At 38.6% G+C, this 17,285-nt stretch overlaps 2 protein-coding genes across 3 annotated transcripts; one reads left to right on the top strand and one right to left on the bottom strand.

The window, feature by feature from the left end:
- Positions 1–143: 143 nt before the first annotated feature.
- Positions 144–9,622, top strand: bpnt1 (bisphosphate nucleotidase 1). 2 transcript variants are annotated; one of them, XM_063494874.1, is made up of 11 exons: positions 144–201; positions 2,574–2,699; positions 2,798–2,902; positions 3,007–3,114; positions 3,275–3,323; positions 3,522–3,605; positions 3,742–3,833; positions 4,681–4,878; positions 5,646–5,751; positions 5,872–6,024; positions 9,527–9,622. In XM_063494874.1, the coding sequence occupies exons 2-10, from the start codon at positions 2,580–2,582 to the stop codon at positions 6,021–6,023; spliced, it is 1,014 nt and encodes a 337-aa protein (XP_063350944.1). In that variant the 5' UTR covers positions 144–201; positions 2,574–2,579; the 3' UTR covers position 6,024; positions 9,527–9,622. The 2 variants fall into 2 exon arrangements, with proteins under 2 accessions (XP_063350944.1, XP_063350945.1); XM_063494875.1 differs by lacking the exons at positions 3,522–3,605; positions 9,527–9,622 and having other exon boundaries at positions 5,872–6,031.
- On the bottom strand, positions 8,804–15,554 carry LOC134642853 (serine/threonine-protein phosphatase PP1-beta catalytic subunit-like). The gene is made up of 8 exons (XM_063494876.1): positions 15,467–15,554; positions 13,531–13,662; positions 12,856–13,086; positions 12,329–12,433; positions 11,948–12,019; positions 9,511–9,662; positions 9,011–9,145; positions 8,804–8,922 (listed from the first exon to the last, which is right to left on the bottom strand). The coding sequence occupies exons 1-8, from the start codon at positions 15,516–15,518 to the stop codon at positions 8,818–8,820; spliced, it is 984 nt and encodes a 327-aa protein (XP_063350946.1). The 5' UTR covers positions 15,519–15,554; the 3' UTR covers positions 8,804–8,817.
- Between the last annotated feature and the right edge of the window lie 1,731 nt (positions 15,555–17,285).

Here is a 17,285-nt window from a genome sequence, read left to right as displayed (position 1 = left end):
CACATTCATATATGAGAGATATTTTAATCCGTGTCGGCGTTATTATTATTTGTTGAAGGGTTCATTCTGAAACGTTGTCTTTTGGGCGAGGGGGTACATATCTTGTGGGGATCAAAGGTCTACCACTTCCTGCATCTCCCTCCTTCACAAACTCCAGGTGCAGTCCAGGAAAACTGTGGCTATTGCACAGCGTTAGCATCAGTAAGTACTCATCGAAGTTAAGAGGATATATTGTTTTTAATATTCTTCATTTTAGATTTTTAGTCACATAGCTTTGAGCTATAGCATGGTGGCTAATTAGCCTTAACTGCACGAATTTACTTAGAATTCCGTTTACACCCGACTTTTACTTACTTAGCTAAACTAATTACTCTAAAATTCAAAGTTAACTACTTAATATTTAAGCTACGAAGCTGGTTATCGAAAGACGACATTCACTGAGTTTTAAACTATCAATGTTAGGCTGTTATTAAGTACATTTAGTACTGTACTTACTAAAATGCAATCTTAACATACTTAAACTTTAGTCTTGTCTTTTTGTGAGACCTTATACCTGTACTGCACTATATTTCAGCGAGTAATGTCGTACTTTTCTCTTATGTTTGTGTAACTGTTTTAGTTACTTTACAAATTTATACATATGAGTACAAGATATACTGGAAATAATTGATTTACACAGTAAAGTACAGCTGAATGATTAGTCAATTAATCAGCTGCTGCACCCACAGCATGACCTATGCCACAGATGACCATATTCGGGATATCCAAATCCTTTAGCATTATAGGGAGAGGAGAGTGGAAAGACCTGCTTGAGTAGTCGTTTTTAGACCAGTCTGACCTGTACATATGTATATGTGTGTGTGTGTATATATATATATATATATATATATATATATATATATATATATACATTCCGCTAAGCGGAAGGAAGGGGGCCGGGGACTGGTGAGTGTCAGCACCACAGTCCAGGATGAGACAACAAACATCCAAGAATACATTAGGAAGATGGCCCCAACTGACCGAGTGCTCAGTGAATACCTCAGGCAGCAGAAACCCAAGAAAGAGGAGGGAGACAAGGAACCATCATCATCATGGAAGGACAGGCCCCTGCACGGTATGTACCACCGGCAGATAGAGGAGGTGGCTGATATCCAGAAATCCTACCAGTGGCTGGACAAAGCTGGACTGAAAGACAGCACAGAGGCACTAATCATGGCAGCACAAGAACAAGCTCTGAGTACAAGATCCATAGAGGCTGGGGTCTATCACACCAGGCAAGACCCCAGGTGCAGGCTGTGTAAAGATGTCCCTGAGACAATCCAGCACATAACAGCAGGGTGCAAGATGCTAGCAGGCAGGGCATACATGGAACGCCATAACCAAGTGGCCGGCATAGTATACAGGAACATCTGTGCCGAATATGGCCTGGAAGTTCCGAGGTCAAAATGGGAGACGCCCCCAAGGGTGGTGGAGAATGTCCGAGCTAAGATCCTGTGGGACTTCCAGATACAGACGGACAAAATGGTGGTGGCTAACCAACCGGACATAGTGGTGGTAGACAAACAGAAGAAGACGGCCGTAGTGATCGATGTAGCGGTTCCGAATGACAGCAACATCAGAAAGAAGGAACACGAGAAGCTGGAGAAATACCAAGGGCTCAGAGAAGAGCTCGAGAGGATGTGGAGGGTGACGGTAACGGTGGTCCCCGTGGTAATCGGAGCACTAGGTGCGGTGACTCCCAAGCTAGGCGAGTGGCTCCAGCAGATCCCGGGAACAACATCAGAGATCTCTGTCCAGAAGAGCGCAGTCCTGGGAACAGCTAAGATACTGCGCAGGACCCTCAAGCTCCCAGGCCTCTGGTAGAGGACCCGAGCTTGAAGGATAAACCGGTAGAGGACCCGAGCTTGAAGGATATATATATATATATATATATATATATATATATATATATATACATGCATATATTAAATATGATCATCGATCAGTAAATAAATAACAGAAAATAAGAAAAATCACATTAAAGTGACATTTTGGATTTTCGTTACTTGTAACACTTTGCTAGAAAATATTGGCAGATGATGGCACTAGTGTTGTTGTGAGTTAACGGGACAATTGCCTTTAGCTAAATATTTTCATTTGAATGTGTAAATCTTATTAAAATAACCTAAAAATATTTTTTGATGTACATTGAGATAAGAAAAATGTACAATGAAAAGAAGCTACTATTATTTTCTGATATTAGTGTGTTGTGATCAGCTTAACTTCGTCATTAACTCTTGTAGCTGCAGTATCCTATGTATTCTTTTAATTTAACTGGGGGATTGTAAAAGCTATTTGCTTATCCAGAGTATTTGGTATTTTTCAGCTATTTTTTTCAGGAATAAATCCAAAAAGGACTTATTTTTTTGTTAATTTTAAGGGTCATCATTGTTATCTTTTATTTAAGATATTATATTTATCAACTGGAGTACTATGAATTTGAGTTTTTAAACCTGGCTATAGCAGATTGGCATAATGAACAAAATCACTCCTAGTTTTATGAGTTTTACTTTCTTCTGCCCTACACCAACCAGAAAGCAATGTCTGGAAGTCCTGCTGTTGTTATGCGGCTGGTGGCCTCAGCCTATGCTGTGGCTGAAAAGGCTGGGACTATTGTACGGAAGGTCCTTCACAGTGGAGAACTTGGTATTGTGGAAAAGGTATGACCCCCCTATGTGCATTTTAAGAACACTAGCTGGACTCATGGTTAAACATGTAAGGTTTAAAGTTTAAAATTTCTGTTTCTACTCTTGCACAGACGGGAGCTAATGATCTGCAAACACTGGCAGACAGACTAGCACAGCAGAGCATTTGTTCTTCACTGTCCAAACGTTTTCCCAAAATCACCATAATTGGAGAGGAGGTAAGTTGCAACAATATTTAGCCAAATTATTTGCTGTGGGCACCTAGACCTAAAAACAGCCTCGTATTATACAAAGCTCATGAATATTTATATACTTTGTTCAGGATCTTCCTTCTGAAGAGATACAGGAAGATCTAATTGAGACTGGCCAGTCAGAGGAAATTCTTCAGAGGAGTTGTCCACCTGAGTTCAGCCAGCTGAAAGAAGAAGAGGTAATCACATGTGGGTTTAGTTTCACTTCAGAGGTTTAGCACCTGAATAAAAAAGTATTTTCTGCTATTACAAATCAGTGTTGTACAGTTGTTGCTTGGATACTGTTTACCTCCTATGGTGTATACATACTTGTTCTGAATGTGTCTATCTGAATTTCAGATAGTTGTGTGGGTAGATCCTCTTGATGGCACAAAGGAATATACTGAAGGTATGCTCTTCCGAAGCATGTCTTAAAAATCTCCTCCCATCTCTGTGTATTCAGCTGCATAAAGCTCTCTGTGCACAAGCCTGCTGGGTTGCTTTCTGGTTCTCAGCTCTCAGAACTTCACTGCTACTTTTTTGCCTCTTCTTTGTGCATCCCTGCTCCTGCTTATCCACCTGTCCACTGTCTTTCTGCTGACCCTAGCATCGAGGTGTCTCCATTTCCAAGCTGTGGCCCAGGCACCACACAAAGGATTGGACACCCCTCAGCCTCACAGCACAGCTCTCTGTATGGGAAGGCAACGATTAAGCCTGGCCTTGCAGAATATTAATTATTATGGCCACACTAGAAATATTTATGAGTGAAAGTGCAGTAATGTCGTTTAGTGGCTTCCAGCTAACATCCTGCTGCTTCCTGACTTCAGGGCTCCTGGATAATGTGACAGTGCTCATTGGGATTGCATATGGAGGCAGAGCCATCGCAGGTGTGATCAACCAGCCGTTCTACAACTACCAGGTACAAGCCGAATCAAAACTGTGTTCAGACTGTCTAACAGCTTTGCTACATAGTGTGTCGGCTATTTTGTAGTACTTTTTGTAAACATCATTCACCTTATAGTACACAACAAAATCATCACAAGACACACTAAAAACAGTGCACCAAAGCTGCACAGATGAAAGAGCCACCAGAGATGGAAATAATGTGATTTTCTTACCCACTGAGCATGCTGTACCTGGTGAGCTTGATGGCTTCTCAGAGGCAAAATTAGATGTCTCAGCTGTGCAGTGGCCCATCTTCTCCTGATAAACGCTGACTAGAGCCATATTTTAGTCTTCAGTTGCTGAATTGCATTGTACATCTTAGAGATGCATTATAAAATAGCTCGCTTATTAAAAATCTACATGCAAGCTATAACAACAATAGGCCAGCAGCTTAAAAACAAGCTGTTATTTTAAATTATCTGTTAACACAATAGTTCAATGAAATTTGCAATGATGATATTAATGATGATTAACTTTTTAACTTCTAAATTTAGAATAACTAAAGTAATCTAACCTTGTAACTCTCCAGGACCTGCACAATATTGAGACCCAATAAAACTGAAACTCAAAAGTATTTTCTACCTGGAATGCTGTCACTTCCATCAAGCTTTTTAACCAGTTGCTTGAACCCCTGCTTTTCCACCGTTTGATATCTGGGCTTGTCTCATTGTTGTGCACATTGGGGAATGTAAAAGCATGATATCACAGTAGGACTCTTTTGCAGCTGCACATATATGTAGTTTCCAAAATGTAGCATACCTATAAGAAACAGTCTGTAGTAGTTGAGTGAGTAAGGTTAATTGTGACATTTTCAACATCAGCTTGGTGCAGGAACACAATTAGGAAGAACCATGTGGGGGATGCTGGGATTGGGCGCTTTTGGGTTCCAGCTCCAGGAAGTTCCAGGTGACAGACGGATTGTCACCACCACCCGTTCCCATAGCAACAAGCTGGTAACAGACTGTGTGGATGCCATGGAGCCTCACGAAGTTGTACGAGTGGGTGGTGCTGGAAATAAGGTAAGCTGGATCTAAAATTTTCTTCTGACAGTGGTAACACCTCTGTGTACTTGTTCGGGCAGGGTTTTTTAAAACTTATCAACATTATCTTTAATTTCAGAGATCATCAAGACATAAAAACTGCATGTATAGAATGAACAGTCAGTTGATTGATTCCCCGTGTGCCATCACAAGCTTTAAATCCACAGGTTCTGTTAAAGTAGGGTCCTGTGCTCTTCTTATGCTATCATAGGGCTTTGTCTGCAGGCATACCTCACATAATCTACCAAATGCACCCTTCATGCATTTATATCCCACTACTCCATGGCTTTATTTTATGTATTGTCCTGGAGTTTGTGCTTTGTTTAGTTTATTGGTTATCACCTCTCTCTGCTCTTCTTTCCCCTCACCTCAACCGGCGTTCTCTTTATATTAAAAGATTCCCAGTATTGCAAAGTAGCATTCATAGAAGATTGTTGTAAATGTGGTTTTCTCTCTATTGTTGCAGGCTCTTTGCTTTAGTTTAAGCGTACCCCATTATGAAGGTGGTGAAGGTTATTACTATATAAATAATAAAAGAAAGATGTAAATCAATATAACAAAAGTGCTAACAAATTGAACTCACTTTTTTGCATTAGTGACCAATGAATGATGATGCAGTGAGATTTTTCTTTTACATTATTAAAATTAAAACTTGGAAAAGTGAATGGTTTTGTCTAGTTTTATAGATAAATTCTACACAGAGAGACTGAACGTACATTTTTCTGTCCGTGCTTCTCTACCTGCAGATTATCCAGCTTGTTGAAGGAAAAGCTTCTGCCTATGTCTTTGCTAGTCCAGGGTGCAAGAAGTGGGACACTTGTGCTCCTGAAGCAATCCTGCATGCTGTTGGAGGTGAAAACGTTTAATCATATAGCAACATAATGTCATGTATAGACACAGTTTTTTAGTGTTTGAACCACTTTCTAAAATCGTTTCCCAAATATTTCCTGATCATCTCTTTTTCTAATGCAGGTAAACTGACTGATATGCATGGAAATGCATACCGCTATGATGCTAGTGTAAAGCACATGAACTCTGCCGGGGTTCTTGCTACACTCCGTAACCACGAGTACTACGTCAGCAGAGTGCCACAGTCAGTGCTGCAAGCTCTCAAGTCAGACTGAGGTCTGTCTTTATGTTCCCAAAACTAAGTGTAAAATCACTGTTTTGTTTTTTTATTAACCACATTATTTGACTGGTGTATCTAATTTTCAAATGTAACTAGTAACAGCAGTTTTGAGGGTATTCTGTATTCCGGCGCCTAAAACAAATCATCGTGATTTCTGAGTGTCAGCGGACTAACCAAACTACCACTATGATCTGCACTAATTTAATGAATCAGACACAAGTATTAAGGCAGGCTTAACAGCGCTTCCATTTATTTCACTCATTTGAAACAAACTTGTACAAATCTCAGAACATCTTAACATACTGTTTCTCAACTTGAAGACCAATAGATTTACAAGGCAAAAGGCAAGATCTGAAGGTTAAATGTTGGTTAGTGAGTTGGAAATGATGTACTGTACTTGATTCGGTAACCACAAAGTCGGAACAGTCTATACATAATGCAATGCCAACAACAAACAAAATGCAGGCATCTTGACTTGATACATTTTACCCTCTTTTCACACACAGTAACAGAAAATGCATTCTGGACAGTGAAAGAGGGCAATGGTCAAACCTCACTGCTGCGAAGAACAAACATACAACTGAGCTGTGAACACTAAAAATGAACTGACAACGACTAGTTAATCCTGTATTTGAAGCCTCGTCTTGTATCTAACAAGATGCCGTGTTCTTCATTTTCTTACCTTCTTTTTCTCTTTTTTCACACTGGCACATCTGTCTACTTTTCTACACACTTACTGTATTTATCAGACTAAAGGACACACACTCAAAGTGCTCTCTGAGCAGTGTGGGTCCATGATGTCTGGATTTTTACTTCAGAAGCAAAAAAGGAACCATTTACAATGTTGCTTTATCAATATTATATACCAACAATGGAAACACCCACTAATGCTTGTTCAGTGATGTGAGGGATTAAAAATGTACACAGTACAGTATGAGTTGTGGAAAAATGGACTTGAAACACTACGAGGAGCATTGGCTTTATACAAATGCCCAACTAAAGATTTAGCACAAGTTGGCATCGTTTTGAAATTAAGAGGCTTTAATAGCCATCTCACATAATTGTGCTTGCATACAGCAAGATTTCTAGCAATATTTATTGCACTTACATCATAAAAGTCTCTGGATTTTATTGGCATCTCCATAGGAAGAAAACATTCTTGAGTCGTAAGAAAAGTCTTAGCTGTCACATTTAAAGATAAAATTCAACATTATGGGAAATATGCTTTGGCCGTACCTGCTAAGAGTGAATTTCATGGTGAATTGATTAACGGTTCGTTTGTTTTGTTCTTTGGGACTGTAGGTACAGCTAACAGAGCTTAGCATAAAGACTGGAATCAAGTGTCTAGCATGACTAGCAGAGATCAAATACAACAAAATCAACATATCAGTACCTCCAAAGCCCAATAATATTAACAAGAACGTTAACAATATTTGGTTTATCTGGACGAACAAAAAAAAAAACACCCACACTAATTTTAAAGGCGTTTCTTTGAGTAAACTTTAATGCTGTACACCATGTACAGTACATACTCATATAGTATGTGAAATTTAAGAAGGTAGTTCAAATTTGATCGCAATCAAATTTAAATTTAATTTAATCAAATGTCATTTGTGAATAAACTTGAAAAAAATAGTACTCGAGGAGCTGAATCTAACCATCGACCTGGTAGATACTTTGCTCATGCTACCCTGCAGCTCAGTCTCACTGCAAAACCTGAAGGAGTAGACAATACGACTACTTGTGAACACAAATTTTCCTTTTTGTTGACACTTACCCCAGCACTGAATTTAATGCACTTCAGTTGGAAGTACTTCTTGTGCCCACATGCACTGCTTTAAAACATTTGCTACACCTGTTTAAACCCAACCCATGATCTTTTCCTTAATCTAACAAAATATTTTTGCTGCCTAAACCAAACCAACACCTGAAAACACAACTAAAGCCTCAAAGTATCAATTAGGAAAACTTAGAATTGTTAGTCCTGAGTGTCTCCAGAGTCTTTAGCACTTTCAGACTGGAAGCACAACGATTTGTGTCCAATTAATGGATCTGTGCTCATGGCACATCTGTTTTGCAAACTAACACCTGTGATGGTGGGAAATGCACTAATGCAACAAACAGCCATTCTGTGGAGGGGTCCTTGAGCGCATATCCATACTTTTGAAAGATGAGATGCAATGTGTCCTTAACAAGAGATCTGTCAATTTAAGTTTTATACTGGGAAGTCTGAAGAGTGATTTCAGGCCCTTGTGCTAAGCTATGAAAGCCATATTTAACAGGTGAGAAGTCTTACCTGATATTTTCCAGGAACACAAAGGAGCATATTTCCCAAAATGTTTAATGATTTAACCAGTGTAATACTTGAGATAACACAGTGGGAATCGAGATGAGACTGGAATTATTTGGACCTGTAGGCTGGGAGAGTCTGCTGATTTTACACATTGCTTAAACAAAGAGCTCATCTCAATCACACAAGCGTGCATGCATTTACAAAACCACGATTTTTTAAATCTGAAGGCAAAGAAGCATCTCGCCCATTTTGAAAAAAGGTTGGTGTTAATATTCCTGAATGAGCTGAGTAAATACATACTGTAGCATTAAAAAAGAAAAACCACTCACATATTCATAAAAATACCCACAGAACAAGCAAAACAAAAAACCCTCTCTTTGAGTTTTTATTTACACATGAATAAACTGACTGAGAAGGCTGGAGTGTTTGAGGCAGCCTGCAGGGATGTGGGCCAAAGCCCAGCCAGAGGAGGAGCAGGAGAGTGGGGACCAGCTGCTCACCTCTTTTTAGGTGCCTGAGTGGTACGAGGTGGGGTGACCGGGCGTCCTGAATTCACCCCTCCATACTGATACTTAGCTTTTTTCTCTGACGGCTTCAGGATCTGAAAAGAACAGATAGTGGTGTTGACAGATAGGCCTACAGAAGATTTAAGGGAGATTTAATGTGCCATCAAAATTAACATGCTCTACCTGAAAAGAACACATGAGCGATTCGTCCACGCTCATCATGCCGCCTGCATTGTCAAACTCCCCACAGTAATTGGGAGCAGAAAACAGGGTCACCAGCTGCCGCTTTGCAAAGAACTCATAACCGTCCTCAACAACCTGTGGGTGGCAGGATTAATACAAGATGACTGACTGAAAATGAACTGGCACCTATTTTGGTAATCAATTCAATTCAGTTATTTTTAAGGCTTGGTTTTTTTAAAGATTGTTTTGGTAGCTTAATGTTCCACTCAGTAAGCCAAAAATATTTTCTACTAGGTACTTCTAAGTTATTCAAGGATATTTAGGAAACATGTTTTGCATACAAAATGATCAGATCTGTTTTCACTTTCACGCTGTAATAAATAAAAATGATTTAATTCAATTAAAACTGACCAAACTTGTTTTCATTAACAAATGGAAGTTTAATTATCAGCTGAGTCATTTTAATACAGTTGTATGTCATCAAGTAGCTTGAGTGTTACCTGATGTGCTCGACAGATGAGGTCCAAGTCATGGCGGTTGAGGAACTTGCTGACCACATCAGCCCCAAAGGTGAAGGAGACGCCCCGATCATTTTCACCCCAGCCCTGGACATCTTTGTCTGGATCAGACCACAGCAGGTCGCACAGCAAGCCTGGAATGTGGCATGTTTAGGTCAGAAGCACAGTTGAGTTGAGCAGTTACTCACTGACAAGTGCCTATTTTTGTAAACTGCTACATGTAATTGTATGTTTAAAAAATGGACATTTCACCCGTTGGTTAGTGAAACTGTTGTGAAGACTTGTTTCTGAGCGACATCTTGGTGTTTTAAATCCAAACTTGTCACCATGAACTGATACAGTAGAGACTTGTCAATCACAAGTCAGGCTCACCCTAAACCAGGGGTCGGCAACCTGCGGCTCCGTAGCCGCATGCGGCTCTTTAGTCCTTACAGTGCGGCTCCGCGTGGTTTGGGAAAACAAATTAGAAGTATTTAGCTGAAATGTATTTTATTTATGTTAGTTCTTTTTTAACTTGTAGTTCTAAATTGGAAGATTATTGTGATATTGAAATAAAAAAAATACAATTATATTCTATTATTTTTTTCATTGCTCAAAATAAGCGTCACACTCGCGGAAGCCGGTATGCCTGCCGAAACGCCGTGCATTTATCGAGACTTTCAACCCCAGGTAGGCCAATTATGGATCTTCGGATCCACATTATGTCAGCAGCTATTCTCCACTGTGAACTATGTTAAAAACAAATATCACTCACGCCTCACAGATGACAGCTTACAGTCCTGCGTAAAGATGAAAGCCCCAATTTGCAGACGCTGTGCGCAGAGGTTCAGGACCAGAAGTCCCATTGTAAACATATCACGGCAGACCCGACGATGTTTGCATGAACATGCTTTTCAGCATCTCTTTATTGACCACTTTTCACACACGGTTGCTGACGCATACAGCCAGCTGTAGCTTTTCAGCTCACAGCCCAACACATACCAACACAACAGCATAGATAGCACAGACGTAAAGGCGGCGAGGCGTGATTGCGGGTGCCGCTCAGGTGCGTCCGCCTCCCCTACAGCGGCGCTGCAGACCACGCCCCGCCACACACATTAACCAGGTAAAATACATATTTAGGCAGAATTTAGCAAATATCTATTTTTCATTTTTTAGCAGCATAGTGCTTTTTTTTTCAATTATTTTTAAAAAGTCAGGTCAAGGCTTCAAAAGCCCAAAGGTGATATAACAGTTTTTGTTTGCTACATGGATCATTTTAGTTCAGCAGGGTGTATTTCCTTTTATTATATTTCTTAAAGAGTTCAAAATGTGTTAATTACATAAATAAAATGTAATTTTCTCTGTAGCACTTCATGGATTTCATAAGCAACACACCTTAGTTGTTCACACAAAGCATAAAGGTAAAAAACAATATATACAGTGTTATCTTCATTTTAGATGTCAAAAAGTATTTGCGGCTCCCAGTGTTTTCTTTTGTGTCGAAACCGGGTCCAAATGGCTCTTTCGGTGTTAAAGGTTGCTGACCCCTGCCCTAAACCATACATAACTGAAACTAGTCAGCAAGACCATAACCTCATCACAAAAGTGTTTATGGTACCATCCAACAAAGTCGACCTCAAATTGACATCACTAGTCGCCATTTCTGAAGGTTGTGCTCTACTCGATTTTTGTTAACTGGAGGGTTGTGCTGCTGAAGCTGGAATAAGACACTTTGTGTAAAAAAAAAAAAAAAAGGTTTTAAAATTTCTGGTTTTGACTTGTCCTCTCATATGTCAGCGCTGATGTGGCGGTAGCTATGTGTACCGTGACAGTGACCATAAATGGGCGTGGCTATGTGATGGAATTACCAGAAGTGATGGGTATGGTCACCCTAACTGGCCACTGTAAAAAATCAGTCTCTATGGGAGTTCAAAATGGAACAACTAACAGCGATATGGCAAGCAAAGATCAGAGAATGTCATTAACAGTCTTCAAATGACTACAGATGAAAAAACTGTTAAGGACATGAAGTGGACCACTCCTGAGTTACATTTTTTCCTCATCTCTGAGGTGAGTGACCTAAACAGCTCTGAAAGGGAACAAAGAAAGTGCTGACTGACATATAAGGGGGTGGTAAAAACATAAGAGAGTTACCTAGACAACCAGAGCCTAAAATGTCCTGTAATGAACATCTGTCAGCTACAAAGCACGGCACCATGAGCAAATCGTTTCATATCTGGATGGGGCTTAAGGCACTATGACAATGGCTTTACTCTTTAAACCTCAAAGCTATGTCCATCCTTTATATACAGTCTACATGCTAAAGCAGTAGGTGACAATGTATTTATAATTTATTTTACACTGAACATGTGCACAATGGTAAATGACTACAGATATATATGATGATCTTCATGAATCTATTAACTTAAACACAGACCTGTGTCTGGGACATCAGTGGGTCTCATAATACGTCGGATTTGTTCCATGGACTGCAGATCAGGTGACAGTCCTGAGCAAAAGAGGACAGTATTTACTACATGCATCGGTAAAAAATGTAGACATGACAAAACCAAAGTTGACTAATGTCATGAATTACCAAGTATTTACTGTAGTTAGTAAAAATATGTAAAGTTAATGCAATAGTAACAAAATATATTACTAGCTGAGCCCTCAAATGCATTTAAATACCTAAGACTGATAAATGGAGTAATTCTATATGATCACTCACTGCCTATTTAGAGGCACACTTTTAATTCACGGAGACAAATTATTCAGCCATACTTTGTTACCTCCTACATAACAGATATGTTTCACAAACCTCCGTGACAGCAGAAAATCTTCTCATCAATAATCGCAGCAATGGGCAGACAGTTAAAACAGTCTGTGAATGTCTTCCAGAGCTTTATGTTGAACCTGCGTTTGCCTGAGGAAAATTTAACCAAAAACAATTTCCAATTCAGGTGTGTTATTTTACATCCATGAAAACTTCAGTTATCTCACAACCAGAAATGTTCACTTTTCACATTTTTAGCTTTCAGAAAATTCAATATATGTTTTGAAGTTTAATCATTATCAGATTACTTTAATAATCATGATTTGTATTTGTATTAAAGATTAAATCCAATGTTGATCAAACATTTGTCTTTTACACATAATTTATTGCCATAGTGCTTATTTCCATTGAATAACGGAAAGAGAAAGGAAAATATTTCTTCAATTTGTATCAATACAAACCACAGAAGCAGCTAATCTTTACATCTATGAAACTGTAACCAACAAGTTAAATTAACAGAATTTAAATCTAACAGTATTCAGATGCAGGCAAGCACTGATTTTCCAACTTACATTCGTCATAGAAGCCGTAGATGCGATTGATGGAGGCACACTCGTGGTTCCCTCTGAGCAAGAAGAAGTTTTCTGGATATTTGATCTTGTAAGCGAGCAGAAGGCAAATGGTCTCTAATGACTGCTTCCCTCTATCCACGTAATCTCCCAGGAACAGATAGTTGGCCTCTGGCGGAAAACCTCCATACTCGAATAGCCTTAACAAGTCTGTGTACTGCCCATGGATATCACCTGAAATGAAAGTTTTTACCTACAGTTCATTGATCTCATGTGATTATACAGATATCTTTGAAAATGAATGGCATATTTATAAACATATTTATAAAATGTGTAGTTAAATATTAAGCTCAACTGTATCAAATGCTGCATTGAGGTCTAGCAGGACAAGCGCGTAGGTGAGTGCAGTGTCAGAGGCCATAAGGTACTTATTCATAATCGTCACTAATGCAGTTTCTGTGCTACGGTGAACTACTGTGAATCTAAACATGGTTAGCCGGGAGCAAAAATAACAGCATTGTGGGGTGGACTGTCTTGCTGTGAAGGGACTTAAAACATATAAGACAAATCCAAGCGGATTTTTGGTCAATTCAACCCGTAAGCATTGTAAATGTAGTGAACAAAGTAAATAAAAACAAGGTATATAAACGCCCTCTGGGGATATAGGTGGGTTCTCACCACAGATTTTGAGTGGAGCCTCAAGTTCAAGAAGAATTGGCTGACTGAGGAAAATCTCTCTGGACTTGATGCAGAGCCCCCGCACCTCAGCCTCTGTCATCTGTACGATCTTCCCTGGACGGCATCCTCGCACTACAAGGTAAAAAGTAACACATATATATCATTATTGTGATTAAAACAGAAAAAGAAAAAAATTTCATTCATATCACCAATTCCTAAAACATTTATATTAAACAAAACTATTAATTAAGAAATAGTATGTTCAAGTCACAAGTTTTGTCTTTTATTTACATTTGCACCACAGATTAAAGAAATCTGACCACCAAGTTTTGCTTTGCTACTGGCCAAATATGCTATTTACTCCAGTCAACATGGGTTGTTATGAACTGGCAAGATCAGGAATGAACAGCTTGTTGGCTCAGTTGGAAGTTTATGAGTGAGTGAGCGCAGGCGGTCTAGTCTAGAGGGCAGATTAATGTATGAAGAAAAAAACCAAGGTTGTTTAGAAATGTGGTAGTGCTAGCCAAAGCTGAAAGCTTACTCACAAATGTTATTGAAAAACTGACAGTAGGTACAAGTTGCACATTAAACCCATAATGGTAACCACAGATAAAAACAAAGGTCTGTAATAAATTAGCGTGATGCTGATTTTTAATTACAGTGGAGTTCTAGTAATGTTAAATACTATCATTCTTTCTGCAGATGTTAAATGCACAAATTTCAGTATGTGCAGAACAAATACATCCAAAATTAGTTCATGACATGCATTAAAGTAGATGGAATTGAAGGATTTAATACATTTTGAAGTGTAAAGACAGTAACAATGATTTTGCATATCATTGGTTTTTCCATTACCACAAAGTGCATCTGCCAATAAGCAGGATGTTTAACCAGATATTATTTATTGTTTTTGCAACAACAAAAATAATACTGAATTGTTATGAGCAAATGAAAAGATTAAGGTGAAAGGTAAAAGAAGTTCACTTCACTTTTACTTACACTGATGGATGTGGGGTATATTTAAACTACTTTATAATTCTGGGTATCATACCCAGATTTTTTTCTGCTTTTAGAAATTGCACCAAAAATACAATTAAATTTAAAGTTTTGTTTATTTTGTTTTCATTTAAGACACTTTTTTATCAATCAAATACGTCATTTTTATTGATACATTTCATTTATTTTATCTCTTAAATTATGCATTGTACAGCAACTAATAACTCAAGATTCTCGTTTTCTTAAATGTTATGGAATTGCTTTATTTAAAAGTATCAGGTGCTAGTGGGAAACACTAATACCTCAGAACAGTGGACTGAGTTGATTCCCACCACAGGTACAGCCTAGGGAATACACTGGTTTACTGTTTAAATTAGCAAAGGCTCATTAGCCGTGCAGGCTTTAGTGATCCCCTACGTAAAGGGGGTGTGTCCGCAGAGGTAGCCGACTTAGTTACCTGCCTTGGAAACGAGAACAGTTAGTGTTACTAAGCAACCATAAAATTTCACAGTTCTTCCTGTTCCCCAACATAAGAAAAATATTAACCAGCACCCACTACAACAAAAGAGGTGCTGTTAAACCCTCAACTTATATGACTACTTAATGTAATTAGCTTTCACTATCCCTATCGGGCAACAGCAAGCCAATTTGACATCACTCTTATTTTCCACACAATCTCAAAACTAGCGTTAACCAGCAATAACGAACAGATAGAGTGATGTCACACTCTTTGGATCTAACGTTTACCGTATAGCTTTTTAACGCGGCGGTTAGCTTAAGGCTTGATGCCGATGAATAACAGACAGCTAAGGATGCGGTGGCGAAATGCTTTCGAAACATGTCGTGAAGTTCCTGGTTACAAACAAGAACCTCCAGATAGCCTTTTTCTCCTCACCGAATAAATTCACATAAAGACGCTAGATCACAAATGCTAACCTACCTTCCAGTAATCTAGAGATGAGGCTGTCAACGTTCAACTCGCTTTCCGCCATGTTTCTGATGCTCACACAGGCAGGTTAATGGACAACACTGGCCCTGAGTGCTGACTTGTAGGCTCGATGAGGGGACAAGCTCACTCAAGTAAAATCACACTTAAATGTACAAAAGTACGGAAACTATGGATGTAAAATAAGGCAAGAGTGTATTATCAAGACACAGTGCCGACTAACAGATATATTATAGCTTTCTATTTTTTATTAGTTTATTTATTCTGTTTTTTTTGTTTTTGTTTTTGTTTTTCATTCAGTTTAGTTTGCCCCAACTCATTTGTTAAGTCTTTACTCTTGTAAAGCTTGACTTCGCTGTTTGCTTCATCAATAAGGGGATTTAAGACGTTCAGAACAGTCCGGTAATGCAGTACAAGCACTTGACTCACAGTCTTAAAAAGTATTCAAATGAAGAGGTTAGGAAAAGAAAAAAGGGGGAAGAAAAAATGGGATAGAGAGATGAAGAAAGTAAACAGGAGTGCTGGGAGGCCTACCTACCCTCCCTTTTTTTAGATTAAAATCCGCCACTTATACACATGTACATATAAACCTTATCCTTATTTGAACTAATATAATTGAAATCAGTCATCAGCTACTTCACAATTTCAAATGCATCATATACATTTGGCATAATTAAATTAAAAGTTTAATAATGTTATTTTATACTGCATAAGCTACAGGTAGTGACGTTTTGCTAAGCTAGGTAGCATTTTGCAGGGCATTTTTATTCTGTTACTTTAAGTTTATCTTTTATATGCCTGCATATATTTACAAATCCAACAACCCTGTGAACTGAAACATGTTGATACAAAAGCTTTATGAAATGCTGGGTTTGCAAAGGAAATACTTTTACTCTGGTTAGACTCCTTAACTCAGTTGAATGCACGCCCTTTCAGGCGTACAACTGAACACACTCATTTCACTGTGAGCACTAAAGAAGCAGGAAAGACAAAGCTGGAGCCTGATGATTCAAGAAGTCGTGAGGAGCAGGATTTTGAATTTAATTCTGGATTTAACAGGGAGCCAATATAGGAGAAATTCACACACCTGGTTCAAATTTTGCATTCAATTATACAGTATACAGACTTAATGTTCCTCTCCTGGTATCTTAATGACTCCATCTTTTTATGCTATAAAAATGCCTGTAAGCAGTGCGATCTGGATGAGGGTCATTTTAATAGAATTTAATTTTATTTTATTTTATTTAGAAAGAGGGACAATACATATTAATGAACATTTTTAACAAATGTAAATATGCCAGATTATAGGCTTGGGCTAATTTCCATCTGCAGACCCTCTGGCAGGTTGGTGTTACAGATAAGTTAGTAAAAACATACAGAGACACTATTTACAGATCATGTGACAAGGACAAAAACAGTGATCACATCATATTAGAACAAACAATGACAAGAAGAGTGGACAACAGAGGACAATATAGATAACAGTAAAGGAAACACATCAATTATATTGCACAAACCCCAGTATTACACATGCCCTGACTGTCCTGATATTGCACTGACCCATTACACTAATAGTTGTTTCCCTTTTTGTAAATACACTAACTCTTTTTCACGTCCAATATAAAGCTGATTAATTAAACATGATCATACATTTGTGTGTCCCTCAGCCACCCTTTTAAGTTACTCTTAAAGATAGGGAGACTTGTACTTTCCCTCACTGACAGTGGAAGAGTATTCCAGAAGCTCACTCCCTGATATGACAGAGCATTCTGTGAAAAGGTGGTCCATCTAAATGCCAATTCAGAATCACCTC

This window comes from Pelmatolapia mariae, linkage group LG15, assembly GCF_036321145.2.
Source record: "Pelmatolapia mariae isolate MD_Pm_ZW linkage group LG15, Pm_UMD_F_2, whole genome shotgun sequence".
NCBI lineage: Eukaryota > Metazoa > Chordata > Actinopteri > Cichliformes > Cichlidae > Pelmatolapia > Pelmatolapia mariae.
The sequence above is the reverse complement of the archived record's forward strand: the minus strand, read 5'-3'. Positions and strand labels throughout refer to the sequence as shown.

Bases quoted from the DNA above. Each gene is read 5' to 3' on its own strand.
- bpnt1 (XM_063494874.1), top strand. From the start codon at position 2,580: ATGTCTGGAAGTCCTGCTGTTGTTATGCGGCTGGTGGCCTCAGCCTAT. The intron at 2,700-2,797 runs GTATGACCCCCC...ACTCTTGCACAG, and splicing joins AACTTGGTATTGTGGAAAAG to ACGGGAGCTAATGATCTGCA. The intron at 4,879-5,645 runs GTAAGCTGGATC...CTCTACCTGCAG, and splicing joins TGGGTGGTGCTGGAAATAAG to ATTATCCAGCTTGTTGAAGG.
- LOC134642853 (XM_063494876.1), bottom strand. From the start codon at position 15,518: ATGGCGGAAAGCGAGTTGAACGTTGACAGCCTCATCTCTAGATTACTG. The intron at 12,434-12,855 runs GTAAGTTGGAAA...AATTTTCCTCAG, and splicing joins CTACGGCTTCTATGACGAAT to GCAAACGCAGGTTCAACATA. The intron at 8,923-9,010 runs GTAGAGCATGTT...TGTTCTTTTCAG, and splicing joins CGCTCATGTGTTCTTTTCAG to ATCCTGAAGCCGTCAGAGAA.